The sequence below is a fragment of the Chaetodon trifascialis genome, chromosome 13 (genome assembly GCF_039877785.1).
Source record: "Chaetodon trifascialis isolate fChaTrf1 chromosome 13, fChaTrf1.hap1, whole genome shotgun sequence".
In the NCBI taxonomy this organism is placed as follows: domain Eukaryota; kingdom Metazoa; phylum Chordata; class Actinopteri; order Chaetodontiformes; family Chaetodontidae; genus Chaetodon; species Chaetodon trifascialis.
In genome coordinates, this window is record NC_092068.1 from 7,347,050 (window position 1) to 7,366,601 (window position 19,552).

A 19,552-nucleotide genomic window follows, 5' to 3' on the forward strand; every position below is an offset into this window, starting at 1 on the left:
ACCTGTTTACACGCCAGCACAAAGCCGGCATTTTCAGAAATCTCCACTTTGGCTAATGTTTTTATCGTTGTCCGTGTAAAAAATACTGTTTGCGTGTAAACAAGGGGCCAAACCGCATGAAAACATATGTGTTTTCCCTAATTGTAAACGTAGGCTCAGTCTTCACTAGATCGTCTTCATACCTCATAATTCAAGTGTTCCTGCCTCCAGTTTCCCAGTCTTTTGCAGTTTTTTTTTTTTATTTTGTTTTGCTTGTTCTACAGATTTGCTGGTTTTTTGTTTTTTGGGGGTGGGGGGTGGGGGGGTTGGATTTATAGACTCTATGCCCTGTTTCTGTAGATTTCTTTTTCTTTTCTTTTTTTTTTTTTTGAATTATTACTTTGGTTTCAACTTTTACCAGCCTCACCCTCCTGTAAGTCTTTGTTTGGTTGCCATCTTGTGTTCATAAATCTATTGAATGGCACCAGCTCCTCTGCATTTGGATTCAGTCCTTTGTTTCCTTTGTTGTTTGTTGATTTGGTCAATTTGGTTTCTTGATTTTCCTGCTTCTGTGTAGTTAAATAGCTTTTTTTTTTTTTTTCCGTCTGTTTTTACAATTCACTTTATGCACAGGGTGTTTTATTTTGAAATTGACTGGATGCTCTGTGCTGCTCCTGTGTGCCAGTTCCTGCCTTGCTCTGTGCAGCTTGATGTGGCTTCTGTCAAAAATAGGTTAGGCGCATATTTTAAGAGGAGAAACACGGAGAGCCACTTCTGGGACACTTCTGAAACTCGGTGCGGCACATCTGGTGGAATCACAAGCGTGGCCACGTCACAGCCAGAACGTAACACATCAAGCCGTAAAACCCAAAGATGTTCAGCTTATTATCATAGAATACAGAAAAAGCAGCAAATGTTCACATTTAGAACCGGCAGAGAAGCTGTCAACTGAGAATTCAGTTCAGTATTTTTTGCTAAAAAAAATAACGCGATTATTGAAGTACTTGCCATTTTCTGTCTGTCAACTAATCAGTTAATTGACTAATCATCTTAGCTGTGTTTGCTGGTGTATAGTAGCCACATAACTCCCTGTCCAGAGTGTTGTGCCTCATAGAATTCTAGAATTATTTATTCCTGTTGTCCATGACCTGATAACACAAAGCACATTCATGCAGGCTGAAAGTGAGAAAATAATCATTGGCCAAAAATCTGAATTAAATGTGCTCTGTGTGAAGGGGCAGAATGGCAGCTCAGCGGTTAGCACTGCTGTCACCTTACAATGAGAAGGCTGTCATATCTGTTACCTCTCTGTGTGTGGACCCAGGGAGACCTCCAGGTCTGTTGGGATAGATTTCAGCACCCAGTCACTCTGATCTGGAATCGTTTAAGGGTTTAAAATGCTTAACATGTAATCTCAGTAGTAGTAGTAGTAGTAGAGTCCTGCCGGGGTCCTCTGTTGCATGTCATTCCACATTTCTCTCTCATCATTTACTGTTAGCTGTTTAATAAAGTCAGCCAATTCTCCCGTGAAGGAATAATCAGCTAAAGAAAATTGATGTTTGGATGTGCGTCTGTAAGCATGTGCCTCCTATGGTGTATTTTTAGCACTTTATGTAAAGTATACCTTTGGGCTACTGCCTACACAGTGCATTTGGAATTTAGCCTCTTATTTAAGACACTTTTAAGTCACATGCGCATATCACTAGTTCAGACCACCTCTACTACATGGCTCTGGGCAGCGTTTTGCTACGATTGTGCTAAACAGGCAGTCAATTGACGCCAGCTTATTACCCCTGTTTAACAGATTAAATGGCTGACAAATCGAGTGCAGATCCCAGGGGATTTCATTTGCTCAAAGTAAGCTCAGATCATCATCTTTTTATCATCTTATTAAGGGAATGGCATTTCCCATCATGGCCATCACCATCATGGTGCTGCAGAAACTGCCGCCATCATTTTCATTGGACTTATGGTCCTGATTGAGAAATACAAGCCTCCCTCTCCTCTTTTCACTACATGTATGAGTCTATTGGCTCTCTTCCCACTGTAGCTGGAGGAGGGTGGGGGGGGTTGACTCTGGATGGGACCTTCATTGATCAAAACATGGAGGGGGATGGGGGAAAGCTGAACAGCTAGAGTGAGCTGATTATGGTAATGCTTCAACAGATCGATTAAAGGGATGTGCGTTTGAGGCACAAGAGCGCTCCAATAAATCCTCCGTGCTACCCTTGCTTGCGGTGAAGTGTCTTGGATTTCTCAGCATGACCAAGAGTGGCAGACTTGCACAGAATACCAAACAGCAACTGTGGACAAACACATCAAAAGTGCCTGCATTACACAAACACTAGATAAAAATGAGGAATAGTTGATTTCTTCTCACATTAACAAACTCGTATCAATCCCTAAAACAATTATGTGTTTCTGTCAATTGTGAAAAATAAAATAAAGCATGCGCACAGCTGCAATTACAGTTCCCTCTGTCTTATGTGAAAAGACAGTATGGTTATACATGTGGAAACCTCAACTGAAATGTATGTTTTGTCTCAAATGCTAACCACCAGTTTGGCATTTTTGGAAATATGCTTATTCGCTGTCTTGCCCAGAGTTGGATGAGAAGATCGATACCACTCTCATATCTGTCTGTTCGGTATGAAGCTGCAGCCAGGAGCTAGCCTGGTTCTGTCCAAAGGCATAAAAATCTACCTCACAATACCCACCTTCCTCGTTTAACTCTCAGCAAGAAGGCGAATGAAGTTATTTTCAAGAAGTCAGACTACCCCTTCAAAGGTGACTCTGAAAAGTTTGTAGCTTGCTCCACTTGCGGAGGACAACAGTAGCTCAGGTTAAGCCCTGTCTACACAGGAGGCGTTTCAGGCGTGGTTTTCAGTCATCATTCTCACACGTGTCTGACAGAACAGATAGGCGACTATATCAATCAATATGGCTGTCTACACGGGCCATGTAATGGCTCGCGTCATATGCACATCACCACAACCTGAGGCATTTCTTTACCCTTCTTTACCCTTCAAGTCAGTTTTTCTTTTTCTTTTTTTATGTGTATAACTGCACTGTTCGCGTGTTGGGCCCTGAGTGCTGCCAAAATGTGGGTGACCTGCACTCAGCATTGTGCCTGAATGTTTCCAGTGTAGACACAAACCTCTGTCTGAAGCTATTGCTGCTGCTGCTCTGCCAACATGCTGTAGACAGTACGTTAGAGGTCTTCACGGGTCCTAAAGTTTGAACAGGTCTCAGTGAAAACCGACCAAACGAAGGTGCAGTAAAATTCATTTTCAACTAAAGGGAACCAAACCAAGGTCACATCTGCTGCAAGAGCTGAGGATAAGTAGATCAGATTCAAAATGTGGTCAAACCAAACAGACCCAAATAGAGAGGAAGCACCAACACTGGCAGGGGGATGCAGAGGTGGAACAGACTGAATTGTTTTGTTCCAAGTTTTGTGAAACCTGAAGTCAAGTCCTGAGTTCAGACCAAGTCCTAAACAAGTTATTATTTTTCTCTCTATTTATTTTCAAATGCATTCACTTCAACTGTTCGTCCTATTTAAAACAATACTTAATCCCATTCACATCACCATACCCTCTCAGACACACTCAGCAACTCTTTTTCTTTGTTCCTAAAACTAATAAAGAATTTGGCAGACATGCTTTCAAATTTAAAGCCCCTCAGATTGGAACTCTCTATCCAACAATATACGCACAATCAGTTCATTTAGCTTTTTCAAGAATTCCATATTTTGTCTTCTTAAAACATCCTGTAACTGCTTTTAATGGTTGTGATGTATTTTATTGTGGTTGCTGTTGCTGTTACTATTCGTGGCATATTATTGTATATTAGTGCTTTTGCTGTACTGTGGACAGTGTAGTAATGGTGTGTTATATTATTGATGTCATTACATAGTATCGCTATTACTTTTAATACTGATATTAATGTCGACATTATTACTATACCACGTGCTTTGTGTGGGTACTGTGGGTCTGGGGAATGATGTGGGGATGGGGTGGTAACTGAGAGCCTGTGAATGCTGTTTGTGACTGTGTTGTTGTATTGTTCTGTATGTTTTCTGTTGGACCCCCTTGAAAACGAGATGGTTCATCTCAAGGAGCTATCCATTAATAAATTTTCGAACTCTCTGCTGTTCTGCACCTCCAAACACACCTTTCTCGCCTGTTCATGCAAAATGATCGGCTGCTGTTGGATTCTATGGAATTTTTTTTCGAAGCGATTGGAATCCGTTAATCCACAGCTAACATCCTCTGCTCAGACACAAGTTGCAAACATTTCAGAGCCTATGAAATAACTGAATAACATGTTTCCAGCTGTGACTGTGTGAAGAAACACAACCTTTATTCACTTAAAAATGTGGAGGCTAACATTTTAATAAAGCCAATGTTATGGGTCTAAGCACAGTGGGCGGAAGCTTTACTCTGGGTGGGTTTGGTGAAAGCACAAACACACACACATCCATGTACAGGAACCGCTCAGTACATCCTTGTCTTTAACTGAGATGCTTGGTGCAAATACTTTTCACCTCCAGATCCTGACTTCTAAACCTGCTCCATGCTGGCCATCTGTTACCAAAGACATTTCTTCTGCTCTCGGCTGTTTCAAGCTCAAGCTATCATAAGTGTACCTTCACAGGCCTCATGCAATGATATCTGACACACAGAGACAAACAATATAGGAGCGTAATAAACTTTCATTTTTGCCAGTGAGTTCATCATGAGCCTGATGAGATAAAGATGACCACCAAAGCCATTACAGTTTTATTTGGTGCAGCTGAAGGATTAGTGGGAAGGGATTAATATGGTAAAAGGAGGCCATAAATATACGGCCCTCTCCCTCTCTCCTTTTTCTGTGCTTTAATTTCCTTCCCACATCCCCTACATTTGTCCTGGCAATGCCCAAGGGCATTTTCTAGACAAGACGTTTAAATGAAAATGAGAGAACAGGCCATTGAAGACAATCACATCTCCACACAATGCTAATAATACCTTAAATACACTTAAGATAAGCAACATCTCTTTTTGAATTCTCATGTATTCATATATTTCATTCATTTGAAATTGCTGGGTTGGTTAATAAAATGGCTCCATAACTGACAATTAAGATCTCTTTTTAACTGTGCAGCACCACCTGATTGTTCTTGAAATCATTCTAGTATCAAGGCTTTTATGATGACTTGCCAATCAACGTTCTGAGCCTTTGCCTTTACACACAGGGTTGCAGGATGAATTTCATGTTGTTGTGTTGGTCCTGGCTCACAGGACGTGTGTGTGTGTGTGTGTGTGTGTGTGTGTGTGTGTGTGTGTGTGTGTGTGTGTGTGTGTTGTGTTTGCATCTTGATTGGTTCACCGCCTTCCTGCTGCAGGGTTCAGCAGAAAGCAGCCAGCCTGTTGCATCACATACCTCGATGATGGGACCACAGAAGCCCCATTATGCTGCTTAGACGCTTTCTTCTCCCCGGCGTGATTTGTCTTTGCTATGCAGACAGCGACGACCCCTGGACCCCGGCAGCACCTCATTCATTTACACGACGGCATGTGTGTGTAGGTGCAATGCAAGGGATGATATGGTCTGAAGCTCAGCGCCGCCATGTAGGAAAAACCCTATGGAGCCGCTGCCTCTGTTGAATTACCATTAACAGGCAGCTCTCAAACTACATCGATAAATTACATCATGACGCTTGCGAGAAAATTACGCTTTCCGAGGGCCTGATCAAATCACATATAAAAATTTCATTGCGTCTGCTTTTTTTTTTTTTTTATCTTTTAAATCTTAACAGTTTGATCTATGCTGAAGACAAGGGTGAGAGGGTGGTTAATCATGCTCCCAAATGGAGGTCTGCAGCCAGCCATCCCACTGTAGCATGGTGTAATCCGGTTTTGCTGATGAATGACCCCCAGCTCCCCACAGCCATGCATATTCATGCATACCCATGTTAGTGTAAAGGCACTTAGCACATGAAGCGCCCGCTAGCCCCCGACTCTGCCACTGTGGAGGAAATTGTTAAGTCAGATTCATAAGCAGGTTTCCATGGAGACACTTAGACAGCACTAGCTAGGTATAGCTTCTAGCCACTGAATCATAAACGGGAGGCGGCACTATGGGGTAGCATATCTCACTGGTTATTACTACCAGCTAATGCACACTATACATCATAGACAGGACGTGTGTGTGTTTGTGTTACAGCAGTTGGATTCATCACAGCATGAACTTTAGGGTCACACTCGACAGCTTAATTATTTCATTCCAGTTAATTTGCAGAGTTCACCTTCTTCCCTCAAACTGCAAACTGTTTGATGGCATACGTTTATGAGATCAATACTTGGCCTTGGCTTGCCAAAACTGAGAGCTATGTCATAAACACCACACGTGCAGAAAATCAAATAGCGACTCAAAAGTAATTGAATGATTCAATCTGCGGAGCACACACACCAGTTCACTTTCATTTCACCTCCGAGCTGAATCTCATATTACAATCTGAAAAGGCCCAAAGAGACCGCAATTGTCTACCACCTCTCTAAAATGGAGATCTGCTTTAATCACATTGTTCAAGTGGAGTGAACACCTTCTGGTTAAATCTACGGTTCTGATGGCAACGCGAGGGACAGACAAAGTAGTGACATTTTGATATCAGTGCAGTACAGTTGTCTCTGGCTCGGGACGCACTGTGTCTGAAATAACACCGTCCGACAGGTGGAACAAAAGTGAGAAATCTATTGATGAATCTGTGGCTCAACATGACCTTGATTGTATCGCTTTCTTGTCATTTCTTCCCGCAGGCCCACTGACCCAAAACAACCGTGAGCTAATCTGGGAGTAATTGAAAAAACTCTTAGATGTACTGAACTAAAGGGAGCTCATACATTTATCCATCCAGCAGTCCAAATAGAGGGGACAGGACCCCGCAGCCTAATCCAGAGTTATGACTGTCTTTCACCTCTCAGGCAGCGCTTGCACACCCACTTTGTGTGATCGCCAACTGTTATTGCTGCACCAAATGATCGCCCATTAATCCTGTCTCCCTGCCCTGCAGCTGAATCAAACTTGAGAAGCGTGAGCGTGGGAGAGAAAATGTGGCGATAGTAAAGCACGACTTGGGCCGACTCCAAAAGGACCACGCTGCTGTTTGTGCATGTGTGTGGGTGAAATCCTTCCTCAACCGACGGTAAAAAGGTGTATTGTTATGGGCCGGATGCTGACTCTTTTCTTGGGATTCCAGTCATGCCAGTTCAGTCTTACTCTGAAACAGGCCAATTATAGCTCGTTCAGCAGTATTCAGGGTGAGCATGTTGGTGAATAAACAGGTAATGAATGGTTTAGAGACTGAATGAATACATGAATAGATAAAAGACTCTGTCATTGGTTCTCTGTGGAGAGCATTTTCCTCACCTCCAATGGACAAGAATATGAATTTACTTAATGAGGCATCCAAACTTTTACTCTATTCATTAACACTGAGAGAATAGAGACTCACATGTCACGTTCTCAGTATTGATTTCTTACACCACAACATCTGAAACACAATTTTGGAATATTATTTACCTGCATTTCCACATGTTTGGTTCACATTGAACTGCTTACAGTATATCTTCTTAGCCAAAGCTTTTGAAGCTAAAACCAGAGAGGAGACCTGTTCTCATCAAGACACAATCCCTTTAGGTGTGTCAGCTAAACTGGAATTTAACTGAAATGAAATTGAAGATCACTGATAGAGTCAAATTTCCCCTTTAAGACATTAAAGACTGGGCGATATTGAAGGGCTGGGTCATCCAAATTGCAAAATGACATATTTTCTCAAATACCATCCAGCAGAGGATTCTCCTTATCAGGCTACTGCTGTATTATGGTATTACCTGGAGAAATAAAACCCAAACTATCTGCACGGTTTGATACCACCAGAGGTAAATTAGAATATGTTATTTTGTGATTTGGGTGAACTGACCCCAAGAATAAATGGGAGATGACTCAGAGGAGTGTTTTTTCTTTGTGTGCCCAAATTGTTTTTTACCGTCACAGCGCCGCATGAAAATATGCACTGAGTCACAGTTGTCTTTGCCTTCACCAAGAATGGGCATGTACTGTTGGCTCCGCTGACGTGGCATCAGGAGACTGATGAGACAAACTCTGATGACACGTTTCTGGTTAGGGAGGAATATGAGAGAGAAAGAGTCATATATTTGCATGAGTTTGTGCTGAAAGTGTGTGGATTTCCCCTCTAAGATTTGTTCCTTGTCAACGACTTGGCTCCTTCTGAATCACCCTGCAGCTAATATATTAGTTATGGTATTACACACAATAAATCCATTAATTTGTAATCCACAATGCCTTTTTAATCAAACAATGTTGTCCATCTGTTGCAGCCTCTTGGATGTTTTTGCTAAGACACAACCCTGTGATGTGACAGTTTGAGTCAGAGCTGACTGAGAAGAGTGTAGCTGACAGCTGAAGCACAGCTCTGCCTCTCCAAAGAGCCTGATTTCCTGCTTCAAATCTGTTCAAATTGTCCCCCCACCCCCACCCCCACCCCAACCAACACAACCTGTCTGGAGGAAACAGACTCTTGTTGGCATGGCAACCTCGTAGGACTGTGTTTAATTTCTCTTGATAAGTAATGCTAACAACGCTACAACATAATGAAGCTCAAGAGGAAAAACGCCTTTTAAGCTGCAACCATGGCAATCACTTTTGTAGAATTATGTTTCCTTTGTTTATATTTTTAATATGGGGCATAGAAACATGTTCAAACCTCAAAAGTAGCTCCAGCAGAGGAGAGCTCTTTGCTAAATGTTGCTTGTGAGCAAACTGTGATTTATTTTCAGGCTCCAAAACATCATGGGTAGAAATGACCCCCTGAAGTTTCCTGATGTCTACCTATTTGTCATGGTCGCTGTGTCTTTGGCCACGTCGGCGCTGACAGGACTGCCAGTGATTACAAAAAAGAAATATGCAAATCTCCCATCGTGCTCGTCAGCAGTTCCTCTCGGCTGGGGCCGAGCTCAGCAAGATGCCCTTTGAGCTAAATTCATTTCATTTAGAGTTAATTTTCAAGTTGCCGCCTGTGCAAATAAATAAATGTATCTCTCCCACAGATATATCAACAAAGGCACAGAGCTGTAGCTTTTTCTAATTTTGGATTACACAATAAAAGAAAAAAAAATACTCACCAGCTTCCTTAATTTTCACCTCTTTGTCTAAACACATTCCACAGTAATCCCCTGAAGTCAAGGAGCCATGTTTAAGCGTGATGTTTATGCTGTGATTTGGTGGCTGCCCCGGGTCAAACACCGCTGTTGTGTTTTGCCCTGCAGGCTGTTATGCAGCTTTGTGGTTTCGATCAGGCAGGGCCGCGCATCACGGAGCAGGTGGAGGAGGGCGGCGGGAGGGAGGTGGACGAGAGGGAACAGCCTGAAATAGGAGGTGACTGCCGGCATTCACCTGGATGCCCTCTGTAAGGAAAGGAATAAGAGGGGAAAAAAACGGAAAAGCAGAGTGATCCTGAGGCTTGAGCGAGAGACGGAGGGCAGTGTGTGATTATGGTTACTAAGGCTACAGCATGCTGCCCCACTGGACAGGGAGGGGCTTGGAGGAAGGTCAGACGGCTGAGGTACAAGCAGCTAAATCAACTCTGAAGTGTGAGGTCCCTGGTGGCGTTGGGGCTGAGGAAATGTAGCTGTTTAGGTTGCTCAGGAGGAACATAGATTGTCGCTTGGAACGGGACCTTGTGCACGCTGAGGCTTGTAGCACACCCTCTGGGCTGTAAATCCCTTTGATACACCACATAAAAGAGGATAAAAGATGTAAAAAGAGATGAGGAGACAAGTACACAAGATAAGATTTCTTTTTGTGAGCTGTACGCCGTGAAAATGAAGGCGACGACAAAGGTCGCCTGACATTTGTGTTCGATGTATGAGAAGGGGCCCCTCGGACAGCTCGCAGGGCCCTCTCACGAATTGGCATAGATGCTCAAATCCTCCCTGCCTCGATCCCTGATGTCTGTATCCAATGATGCCCTGGAAACAGACTGCCAAGCTTAAGCTGTTTGGAGAAAGGAAATGATGCAACATAAATTTCGAGGCGAGGATTCTCTGTCTTTCTTCCTCTTCCCTCACACACACATGCTGCGGGATGAAAATCAATAGCCTTCAAGAGTGAGTCAATGCAGAAACTAATAGCTAACAAACCCAATGCTGTAAAATCACCGCTGGCTCCTCACACACGATGGGTGTAATGTAAAGGAATAGTGCTTAAGCACGCCGTCACTCTTTGTCACCTATAGAATTATTTTCCGGGATAATAGAAGGGCCGGGAGGATCAAATCAGCTCATCTGAGGGGCCCATGAAGCCTGTCATCGCCAGGGCGCCCACATTTAACAACCACCACAACACTGCAGCAAGCGTAAGAAACATCAGAATTGACAAAGGCGCTCTTTTTTAACCCGATGAAGAAATTTGGCCATCTTTCTCCCCGACATTGATTGGGCTGAACGTCTGACTAAGCAGCTCCCCATTAACTGTAAGGGCACTTTATGGGCATCCACATCCATCTCGGGCAGGAAGCTTCCCTCCCCTTTAGGCTCAAAGTGCTGATCCTCTCACGCTGGAGGGCGACGCCACTGAAAGCTGGACAAAACAGTTTTCATTTGAAAGGCGAGCCGCCGTGTAACACGCTCATTACCTTTATGAACATGTATCATCATCAGCCTCATTGTTAGCATCGTTCTGGTTTAGGGTCACTTACTGGAAAAGTTAGTTTTTGTGTCTTCCCAAAAATCTGTGATACAGGAATGTGTTCCTGGTCTGTGTTGTTTGTTTAATCACTTCTTATGAAATTAATAAAAAGGATGTGAGCCTGTTTTCCATAAAAGGTTTCATACCCACATGAAGTTCAGTGACCAGAAGAGCAACACTTTTGTGAATGAAGCACAGCTGAGATCATGTGTATAAAAGCCTCTTCTTTTCAACGGAGTGTTTATGTGCCCCTGCATGAACACTGTAGTGCCTGGTCTATTTTTATGTATGAAATATTGAACAGATTAGAGCCTGTGCAGCTGATAGGATGCGTGGAGTGGAGCGTGTGGCCACATGCATAGGTCTTTTACGCTGACAGTACCACTTTGGAAGCCTTTTTTTCTGATTAGACTTGATCTTGTGGCAGGGTTAAGTGCTGCCTGTCCTGTCCTAAGTGCAGGCAGTCACCGGTCCACACAACCTCGAACAACATTTCTGTCCACCAGGGGCGTCGATTCACTAAAGCCTGAGCTGTGGCAAAGTTCCTGCAGCTGTTGTTATCATGCAGCCTCAAAAGCCTTGATCCTGATTTGAGCGCAGATGTTCTTGGGACAGGACGGGCATAGACTCCTGCTGAATATTGTACTTCAGTATAGAAAATGATTGGCTACAGGTCATAACAGATCAGAGGGACTGTGGATCTTGAATGCAACTCTGATGAGATTTTTGGGAATGGCTGCCCAGGGGATTTTTTTTTCCCCTTTGCAGTTACAGCAATAAAAAACTAGTTTACAAGATCAAATTGGATTCACTTGTGCTCAAAGATGGCGTGTGCCTACACCTTGACATACCCAAGCCATGCCATTTCTCCCAGAAACCCTTTTTCCCCCTCAAACGATGCCAGGGATATTTTTCGGGGGTTCTCCAGTGTTTATAATCGGTGAAAAGAAGATAAAGTCAGACCGGTTGTCTCTTTAAATCAAGCTGCAGTGTTGATGTGCCCTCAAGCTGAAATGGTAAGAACCATTTCCACCTCTGCGGCAGGGAGCCTGACCAAATAGGCGCACTAGAGCGCTTCAAACGTGATTCTCATTCCCTTGGTCACTTGTGGTCTATGGTCGCCTCCACTCCTGGAGAGGAAAGCAGTTTGTCAGTCTTTTTTTCTATGGGAGTTTTTTTTTTTTTCTGCGCATCTCGGAGACATTATTTAATTTTTATTTTCCTCTCTTTTTTTGTTCCATCCGCAGAACTCAGTGGCAGTCGCCTCAATCCATTTACCGCTGGCTGGTACGCCTATCTCCTCCTCTGCGCTGCAATCTGTTGATAACTCCACTTGCAAGCTGCAGTTTATTGTGTTTCGCAATGGGAAACTCTTTCCTTGCACGGGGAATTCGTCAAATCTCGCAGATGATGGGAAGCGTAGGAGCGTTTCAACACCAGTTGCTTTCACCAAATTAGGTAAGAGGAAATCCATTTTGATCACCGTGCCCGTGATGTCAACGCTGTACTGTATTGCCACTCGGACTACATGTTTACACACACACGCGCACACACACACACACACACACACACACACACACACACACACACACACACACACACACACACACACACACACACATTCTCAGTTTGTTCTGCGCAACATGTTGGCACACAAGCTTGACCGCCTAGTGTGCATGTTGCTCGAATAAATCCAAACTCAATGAATCCGTGACTGTTTTGTGTCTTTTCAGTGAATGAAATAACACACTGCACTTCACTGCTACGTCCCTGTTTCTGGGGGGGCTTCTTTAGGTTTCTATTTGAGATGAAAGTTTACCTGCAACACTTCACACAACAGTCTGTCAACTGCAGTAACAGTCTGACACTTGAGCAACATAATGCGCGCGCGCTCGTGTGCGTTGTGCATGCAGGAGTTTGTATGTGAATGCGCGCGCCCATGTCCACGCTTCTTTTGCCACAGCACTTACAGACTTTCCACTTGGTTTCCTTAATTGAATGTCTTGCTTTTCTTGCAGATGGGTGCAGCCTCGGGAGCGCCGTGCACACCGTTACTATTGCTCTCAGGCACTTCGCACTGGGTGTAGACCCCACCGCAGCCTATTGGGATTTTGACCTGCTGGATGGACACGGTGGCTGGAGGGCAGAGGGCTGCCACATAACAGGCTCCGGGGGCAACACGACCACTATTCATTGCACCCATCATAATAACTTTGCTGTGCTAATGGTGAGTAGTCTACTGTGTGGTACCAGTGTCATTCATTTTAGCACAACCATGCCCCCACATAACGTGTCTGCTGCTGCTTAGGGTGTATTATGGATCAAATGCACCATGGAATAGATGGAGTCACGTGTTTTAAGAAGCACTTCATGCAGGGACCTTTAAAAGCTTCCTTTATTGTTGCTCTTCAGCAGAGGGAAAGGATTTGTCAAATGCGCTACGGGGATTTATTGGCTTTGGAGTATGCGCTACACTAAATTCCCTCATATCCTGGAAATGAGAAGTTGCGTGTGTTGTATAGTCTGCCACCTTTTTCCAAAAAGCAGCACAGCAGCTGAAATAGAAGCGATGCTCAAGAGAAGGAGCGCCGTGTCAGGAGCTATTCGCCTCCGAGCGCAAGTGGTGTGCTAATTGGCTGCAACCATCTCCGAGCAAAAATGTTGGACTGGAAAGCATAGCATCGTTCATCTGTATCGCTCAAGTTGGTCTCGTCGCCGCCGAGATGCCTTTTCCTGACGACGTCCCTCTGTTCAAATTGATTTCATGAGGATAATACCAAAAGCGCAATGGCATCGCATCGCCCAGTCGCTCCATAGAGCCGCTGCGCCTGGTCCGCTCTTTTGGATGAAAAGAAATCCTCCGGATGTTTACCGAAGAGTGGGATTCGTTAGACTGGGAGGTCAGTTCTCAGTAGAGCATGAAAAGTGTTGTGCTTGAGATGTCGGTGCTTTCCGAGTTGCCTTTTTACCTGCATATTTTATGAAGCCGCTGTTCAATTCCGTTGTTGTTCGTGTTCCTAAGCTGGCTCGAGAAAAAAAAAAAAGCCGCATAGGAATGGGAAAGAGTTGGGTACAGAGAGAAAGCGGCATACAAAAACGGCATGGGGTACTCTGAGGGAGAGTGGGGCGTCTGTGGAGAATACTAAGCTGTTGTCAGAAGGAGAGCAGATGTCAGATTATCATTGTGCATGTATTTTTCTATCAAACACGGGCTTGGGAAGGCGCACCGTCAATAGGCACCTTGTGGCTCTCGGAATAAAGCGAGATCGGCAATTTTGTCAAATTTGCTGGCAGCAGATTGATTTGAACTTCAAGACACGTCCGACAAGTAGAAGGCAGTGGTAGCGATGGTGGAAAGCCGTCACAGGATTGTCCACATTAAGGTCTTACGTGAGCGTTTGCACCGGGGATTGCGCGTCTACTAATGCAGTCACCACACCCGCCTGGTCTCTGCAGTGCCCGAGAAAAGGACCCTTATTTACGGACTCGTGACATCATTCTCCTGTTGGCCTCGTCTAAAATTCTGTATATTGCAACAATGACCCTTTTAGCCTAGCTTCTGCAAGTACTAGACCTGTTGCATAATCTTTTCATGTCAAACTGAGAGGAATTGCTCATCACTGGCTGACTGCAACTTGTCCATTTTTAATTTACATTATTTGCAAGTAAGGAGCCTCCATCAGTGGAGCTCTCATTTGTAACTCATGCAGTGAACGCACTGGAATAACATTAAAGCCACTGCTGTGGTGTTCTGAAGGAGATACAGGGTGGCAAGTTGCAAAGTCTATATGACCAAAGTTAGACAATTCAGCTGCTGTGGCAATGTTACAAAAGGTGACAGAGGTGTTTGCATTTTGTGAGTGTGAAGTGTGTATGTTGTACCCTGATGTCAGCAGTTACACCGACGTCTTATACAGCTGTATCACCTTCCTTGCTTCTAAATGGTGGAGCTGAATTCCTCCTTAGAACAGCTGTCTGCAGTATACAGCGTAAGAATCCATCTCATGATGCATCTGTGATGTTGAGCAAACTGACAGAGGGTTAGCCACAAAGCATGACAGCTTTGAAAGATGAATAATGCAACAAAATCATTTCAAAGAATATGGGTGACGAGGGGGGGAAATGATGCCTGAAAGGCACAATGCAATATCCAATTCCTGTTGATCCAGACTCTTTCACATTCATTTCTTATGGGGCTAGTGAGAGCCTGTGTGTGTGTACGACAGTGAGTGTGCATGCTTGGCCTTGTGTGTGTGTGTGTGTGTGTGTGTGTGTGTGTGTGTGTGTGTGTGTGTGTGTGTGTGTGTGTGTGTGTGTGTGTGTGTGTGTGTGTAGATGTGTATTACTCCCATTGTGGGCACATAAATGTGTTTACACAGTCACATTTTGAGGACTTGCCTTCCTTATTGGAACCAACTACAAGTCCCCATAATGTGAAACATTCAGTTTTAGGGTGAAGATGTCCAGGAAAGTCAACAGAATGTCCCCAGAAGTGATGGAGACACAACATGTGTGCGTGTGTGTGTGCGTGTGTGTGTGCGTGTGCATGTGTGTGTGGGGATGATTAGTCCACAAATAGCATGACAACCTAAAACAATTGTCCCTGGGGGCGGAGGTTTCAGATATAAAATGTGCTTTAATAAGGATCTTTTTGCCTAGGCTCAGAAAGAATTACATGGTGGAGAATCTCCCTCCCCTGGCTTTGTGATCAGAATGCCGAATAACCGACTTGGGACAGGATCTGTGTCGAAAAACTCGACAGCAACAGCCTGTAAAGCTTTTGTTTGGGCATATCTTACGCTCCCCCTGCTGAACATTGGTAGGTGTGGTACATGCATCATGCTATCTTTCTGTCGTCCTTGCATTAGAGAGCAGGGGAATTACTGACCTGTTACACTGAAGCTAGCGCTGCAGATTGTTTCACGCGTGAGTCAGGTATTGAAAGACGCCATGCCTCTGTTGGGGATTATTTTTTTATTTCCTGCACTGGGCTGAACTTGAAGCTGTGAGAAAGCAGCCGTTCCACATTTCAGCACCGGGGACAGTTCCCATGCATTTCCCCGTCTCCCTCCCACCCCCCCTCCACCCCCCGCAGGCCTGTGTCTGTCTGAAGGGAGGGCTGACTCACTCGTTTACAGCAATGCAGCCTCATCATCTGTCTTCATTGCACTGACAGGCCTCACCCCCACCCGCCACCCTCCTTTAACCCCCTCCAAAACACACACCTCTGGGATCCCACTGTGTACTGTAAGTTCTTGCTGTCTCACTTGCAGGTAATTCTATTTATTTATTTATTCATTGAGGTGATAATGCAGATGAAGGATTAACATTTGATTGCTGCAACGCTCCACACTGTTTAATATGCAGGAGCAGACCTTTAGAATGAGAGACACATGGAGGGGGTGGCTGGCTTTTGTAAGTATCCAATCATAACAAAAGCCCTAAGGCCACGGACCAATAAGAAAAGAGCTGTTCAGAGATGTATCCCACACACTGTACGAGATAAAATGAATATGTGAAGTGAAGTGGATTCCTGGAAACAAGAGGCTCCTCTCATGATGGCTCTGCATCACAGTTTAGAGCTGAGAACAGGTGATGTGTTGAGCACGGTCTCATGCAGTGAGGATGTAATTGTGGATGAAGGTGTCTACATTTGATATTGGATATTATTGGTTAGTGTTGATGGTGGTTTGCAGGGAAAACAATGAAAAAGACAAATAAACAGAGAGAATAGGCCGTGGTGCAAAAGTATTCAAATGCTTTACTGCAGTAAAAGTACCAGAAAATTACTGTAAAAATACAACTAGTAAGATTTCTGCATTCAAAATCTCATTCAGGTAAAAGTATTATTTGCAAAATGTGCTTAAATATATGAAGTATCAGAAAGTAAAAGGTCATTCTGCAGGAAAATGGCCACTGTGACTGATAGTTTGTGAAAGATGTGGTAGTGGCATTTAACTGTTGTAACTGACTGAGTTAGAGATAGTTTTAACTATATTGCAGTGCTCAGAATTCAGTTTCTTAGTCCATTTGTTCCCTGCCTGGGGACTGAGCCCCTCCAAAGTGTCGCATGATAAATAGATCTGTGGGGTTGTGAGATGAAAGAATAAAAAGCATAGTGTCAGTGTTTTCTTTATTTATTGATTTCTTTATTTTTTTAGGATACTTTTACCTATTTGGAGCTCTAACAGGTATTTAAATGAGTCCATCTGACAAGTCAAGTTGTGAAATGTCTCTTTTGGATGATCTGCTGTGGTGGAAATGTGACAAGACGCCCTAACTACTGCTTTTCCAGAAGTCTGTCTTATTGCAGCCGTGGTCAGTGAGGCCAGTAAGAGAAATCATGTGGCCTCATTCAAGAACCACTCAATCAAACAGATCTGTTGTTTCTCACAGAGGAAGCCTTTAATGCCCTCATCTGAATCAGCGTTCATTCAAATGAGTTCCTGAAATCGGCTGTAAAATTAAGATTTTGTTCATTGACCTCTTTTCTCAGTCTGAGGCTTTGTGCTCTCAGTAGGCGTATCTGCTGTTTCAGAATCACCAAACAGACCACAGTTCACTTGTCTTTGTGGCTGCACCTCCATCTTGAGCCAAACCAACCAAGACAGGATCCCATCTTGATACATTAGTTCTCATTGGCTGAGCCTTCTACGGGCTCGATACCCGTGTGACATTACTGCTGACTGCTGAGGCTGACCACAAGGTCTTGTCTACCACACAGAGGAACAAAATACAGGAGAATTACTATATGAATCCATCCATCAATTCTCTGAACTGTTTATCCTGATGACTGTGAGAATGCAGAAATAATCAGGCTGCTCTTTACAAACACTATATTAGCTCTGCTTTGTTTATTTCTCCAATGTTTATTGCCTTCTGAATCACTATCATTGTCACTCAAAAGGTAGTAACTGAGAGGAAATGAAGGATGAATGGGTGGAGGTAGAATCAGAAAGCCAGAGGAGACGCCAACTGACTGGATTACTTTCTCAAAAAACATCCTTTAAAGGGAGTTGTTTATTCAAATTCAATCTACATGTGGTGTTTTCTTGTTTAGCAATTTTGTCTAATACACACAATGTAATTTGTGCAGGATACGATATGTAGCTAATCGAAAATAACCTCCTGTTTTCTTGTTTATGCCTCCTTTTCTCTGTCTATTTTTCGGCATGTGGCAGTTTCAAAGTTGTGTGTCCTCATTAGTCTTTTGTCCACATGCTTGCTCAGGGCAGACATAATGAGACAACAAGCTGGTTTTCAGTGTTCACCCACAAGCTCCAGCTTCACTGGGGTTAACGTCTCCCTCATGCCCTGGACTTTTCTATCTCTGAGACATTTTCATACTAAAGGAGCTTTGGTGTGTGTGTTTAAGGAGATGAAGGGATTTACAGTGATAATGACGATGACCTGTTTAGATATGCAGCCGCGTCTCAAAGCACTGTGTTGGCATTTTCTGTTGATATGCATTGTAGTGGGAGAGGAAGAGGAAAGGGGTGATGACAGACTGTGATATCAACAGAGGAGGGAGATGCCTTGTGGGTGTGTGTGAGCTGGTAGTGGATTAAAAAAAAGGAGGTCTGTGTTAGAAGAACAGGCCACCATACAATACACACCTCTTAGCCTCTCGAGAGCCTTTTTGATACAAAAGGGCTCTTGCAAGAGCAGTAAAGTGGCAACCTGACTGTGATAACAAGATTCCAGGAAGTCACTGCTTCCTGTGACTGCACATAACCTGCCATAAAATCACAACCTGTCATTTTCTTCAGTTTTTGGACACGTTAAACAAAGAGATATGACATTTTAATTAGTGAGCTTTAGATTATGGATCAAGCTGTTTAGAAGGATAGCAGTTTGCAGTCTTTATGCTCAGCTAAGCTAACCATCTGCTGGCTTTAGCTGCATATTTGCCAAACAGAAAGCAAATGAATGTATTGATATGTACTTGGCGGTGTATGGACTTGATTTTGGGTGGCATCCATGTAGTTTTAGTTACAGATGTTGATAAAATCATTAGAGAGGCCTCTTCTCTGCAATGTGACGTGATGTTCAGTGGTTGTAGAGAACCACAAACGTAACCACAGCACGAGTAAGCAGTAATGCGTAATGTGTGTTTGTGTTCAGCTTTGTCATGATTACGCAGCTTACGCCAATTCATAGAGCGAATGCTAATTGTTTGCGGCCCACTCATCATCAGCTACCTTTCACCCTTTACCTCACTTGCACTCGTTCCAAGCGCGGCAGCTGACAGACGAGCACTAATCCACCTCCATCCGTGAGTCGGCAGCCACGCAGCCTCCTCACCATCCTCTGGCTTCACCAGCTACACCGAGGCTTAGTTCTGTGCTGTGCTGTGTGAACTAACTGCACATGAGTTGAGGTTTGGCTTAGGTTAATATTTAATACATGCACTCATGTTCCATTTGTAAGCATTAACTGAAATTTGATGTCAGGCATGATTACTTTAGCACATGGGGACTGCTTTGTGTCTGTGTGTGTGTGAAGGGTGTGTGTGTGCTCGCTGCAACCACATCGCCACTGCAGACTTTTTTTTTTTGTTGCTCCTGTTCTCATTTAACCTCAGTGTTTGCTGACTGCGGACTTGCTTTGGTGTGAAAGCGGAATGGTCTGGCGCATCCAGCAGTTCCCCCCTGTACTCCCAGAACAGATTGCTGCTGGCCAGTAACCTGACATGTGATGCAGATTGTTTTCTCCCTGACTAATGAGTTCAGAGCTCACAAACCACCATTTATCTCAGACATCAACAGTTTTGCCCTGGCATTGCCAGAGTAAGCCAATACTTACTATTGGCCCTTTTCCC

The 19,552-nt window shown here is 43.9% G+C and overlaps 1 protein-coding gene across 1 annotated transcript in view; it reads left to right on the forward strand.

Moving 5' to 3' along the window:
* Positions 1-19,552, forward strand: part of LOC139341535 (adhesion G protein-coupled receptor A3) — a 154,071-nt gene that overhangs the window by 91,002 nt on the left and 43,517 nt on the right. Inside the window, exons 13-14 of the mRNA XM_070978090.1 lie at positions 11,979-12,189; positions 12,750-12,958. Of these exons, the coding sequence (XP_070834191.1) occupies positions 11,979-12,189; positions 12,750-12,958 (420 nt within the window). The remainder of the gene's footprint in view (positions 1-11,978; positions 12,190-12,749; positions 12,959-19,552) is intronic.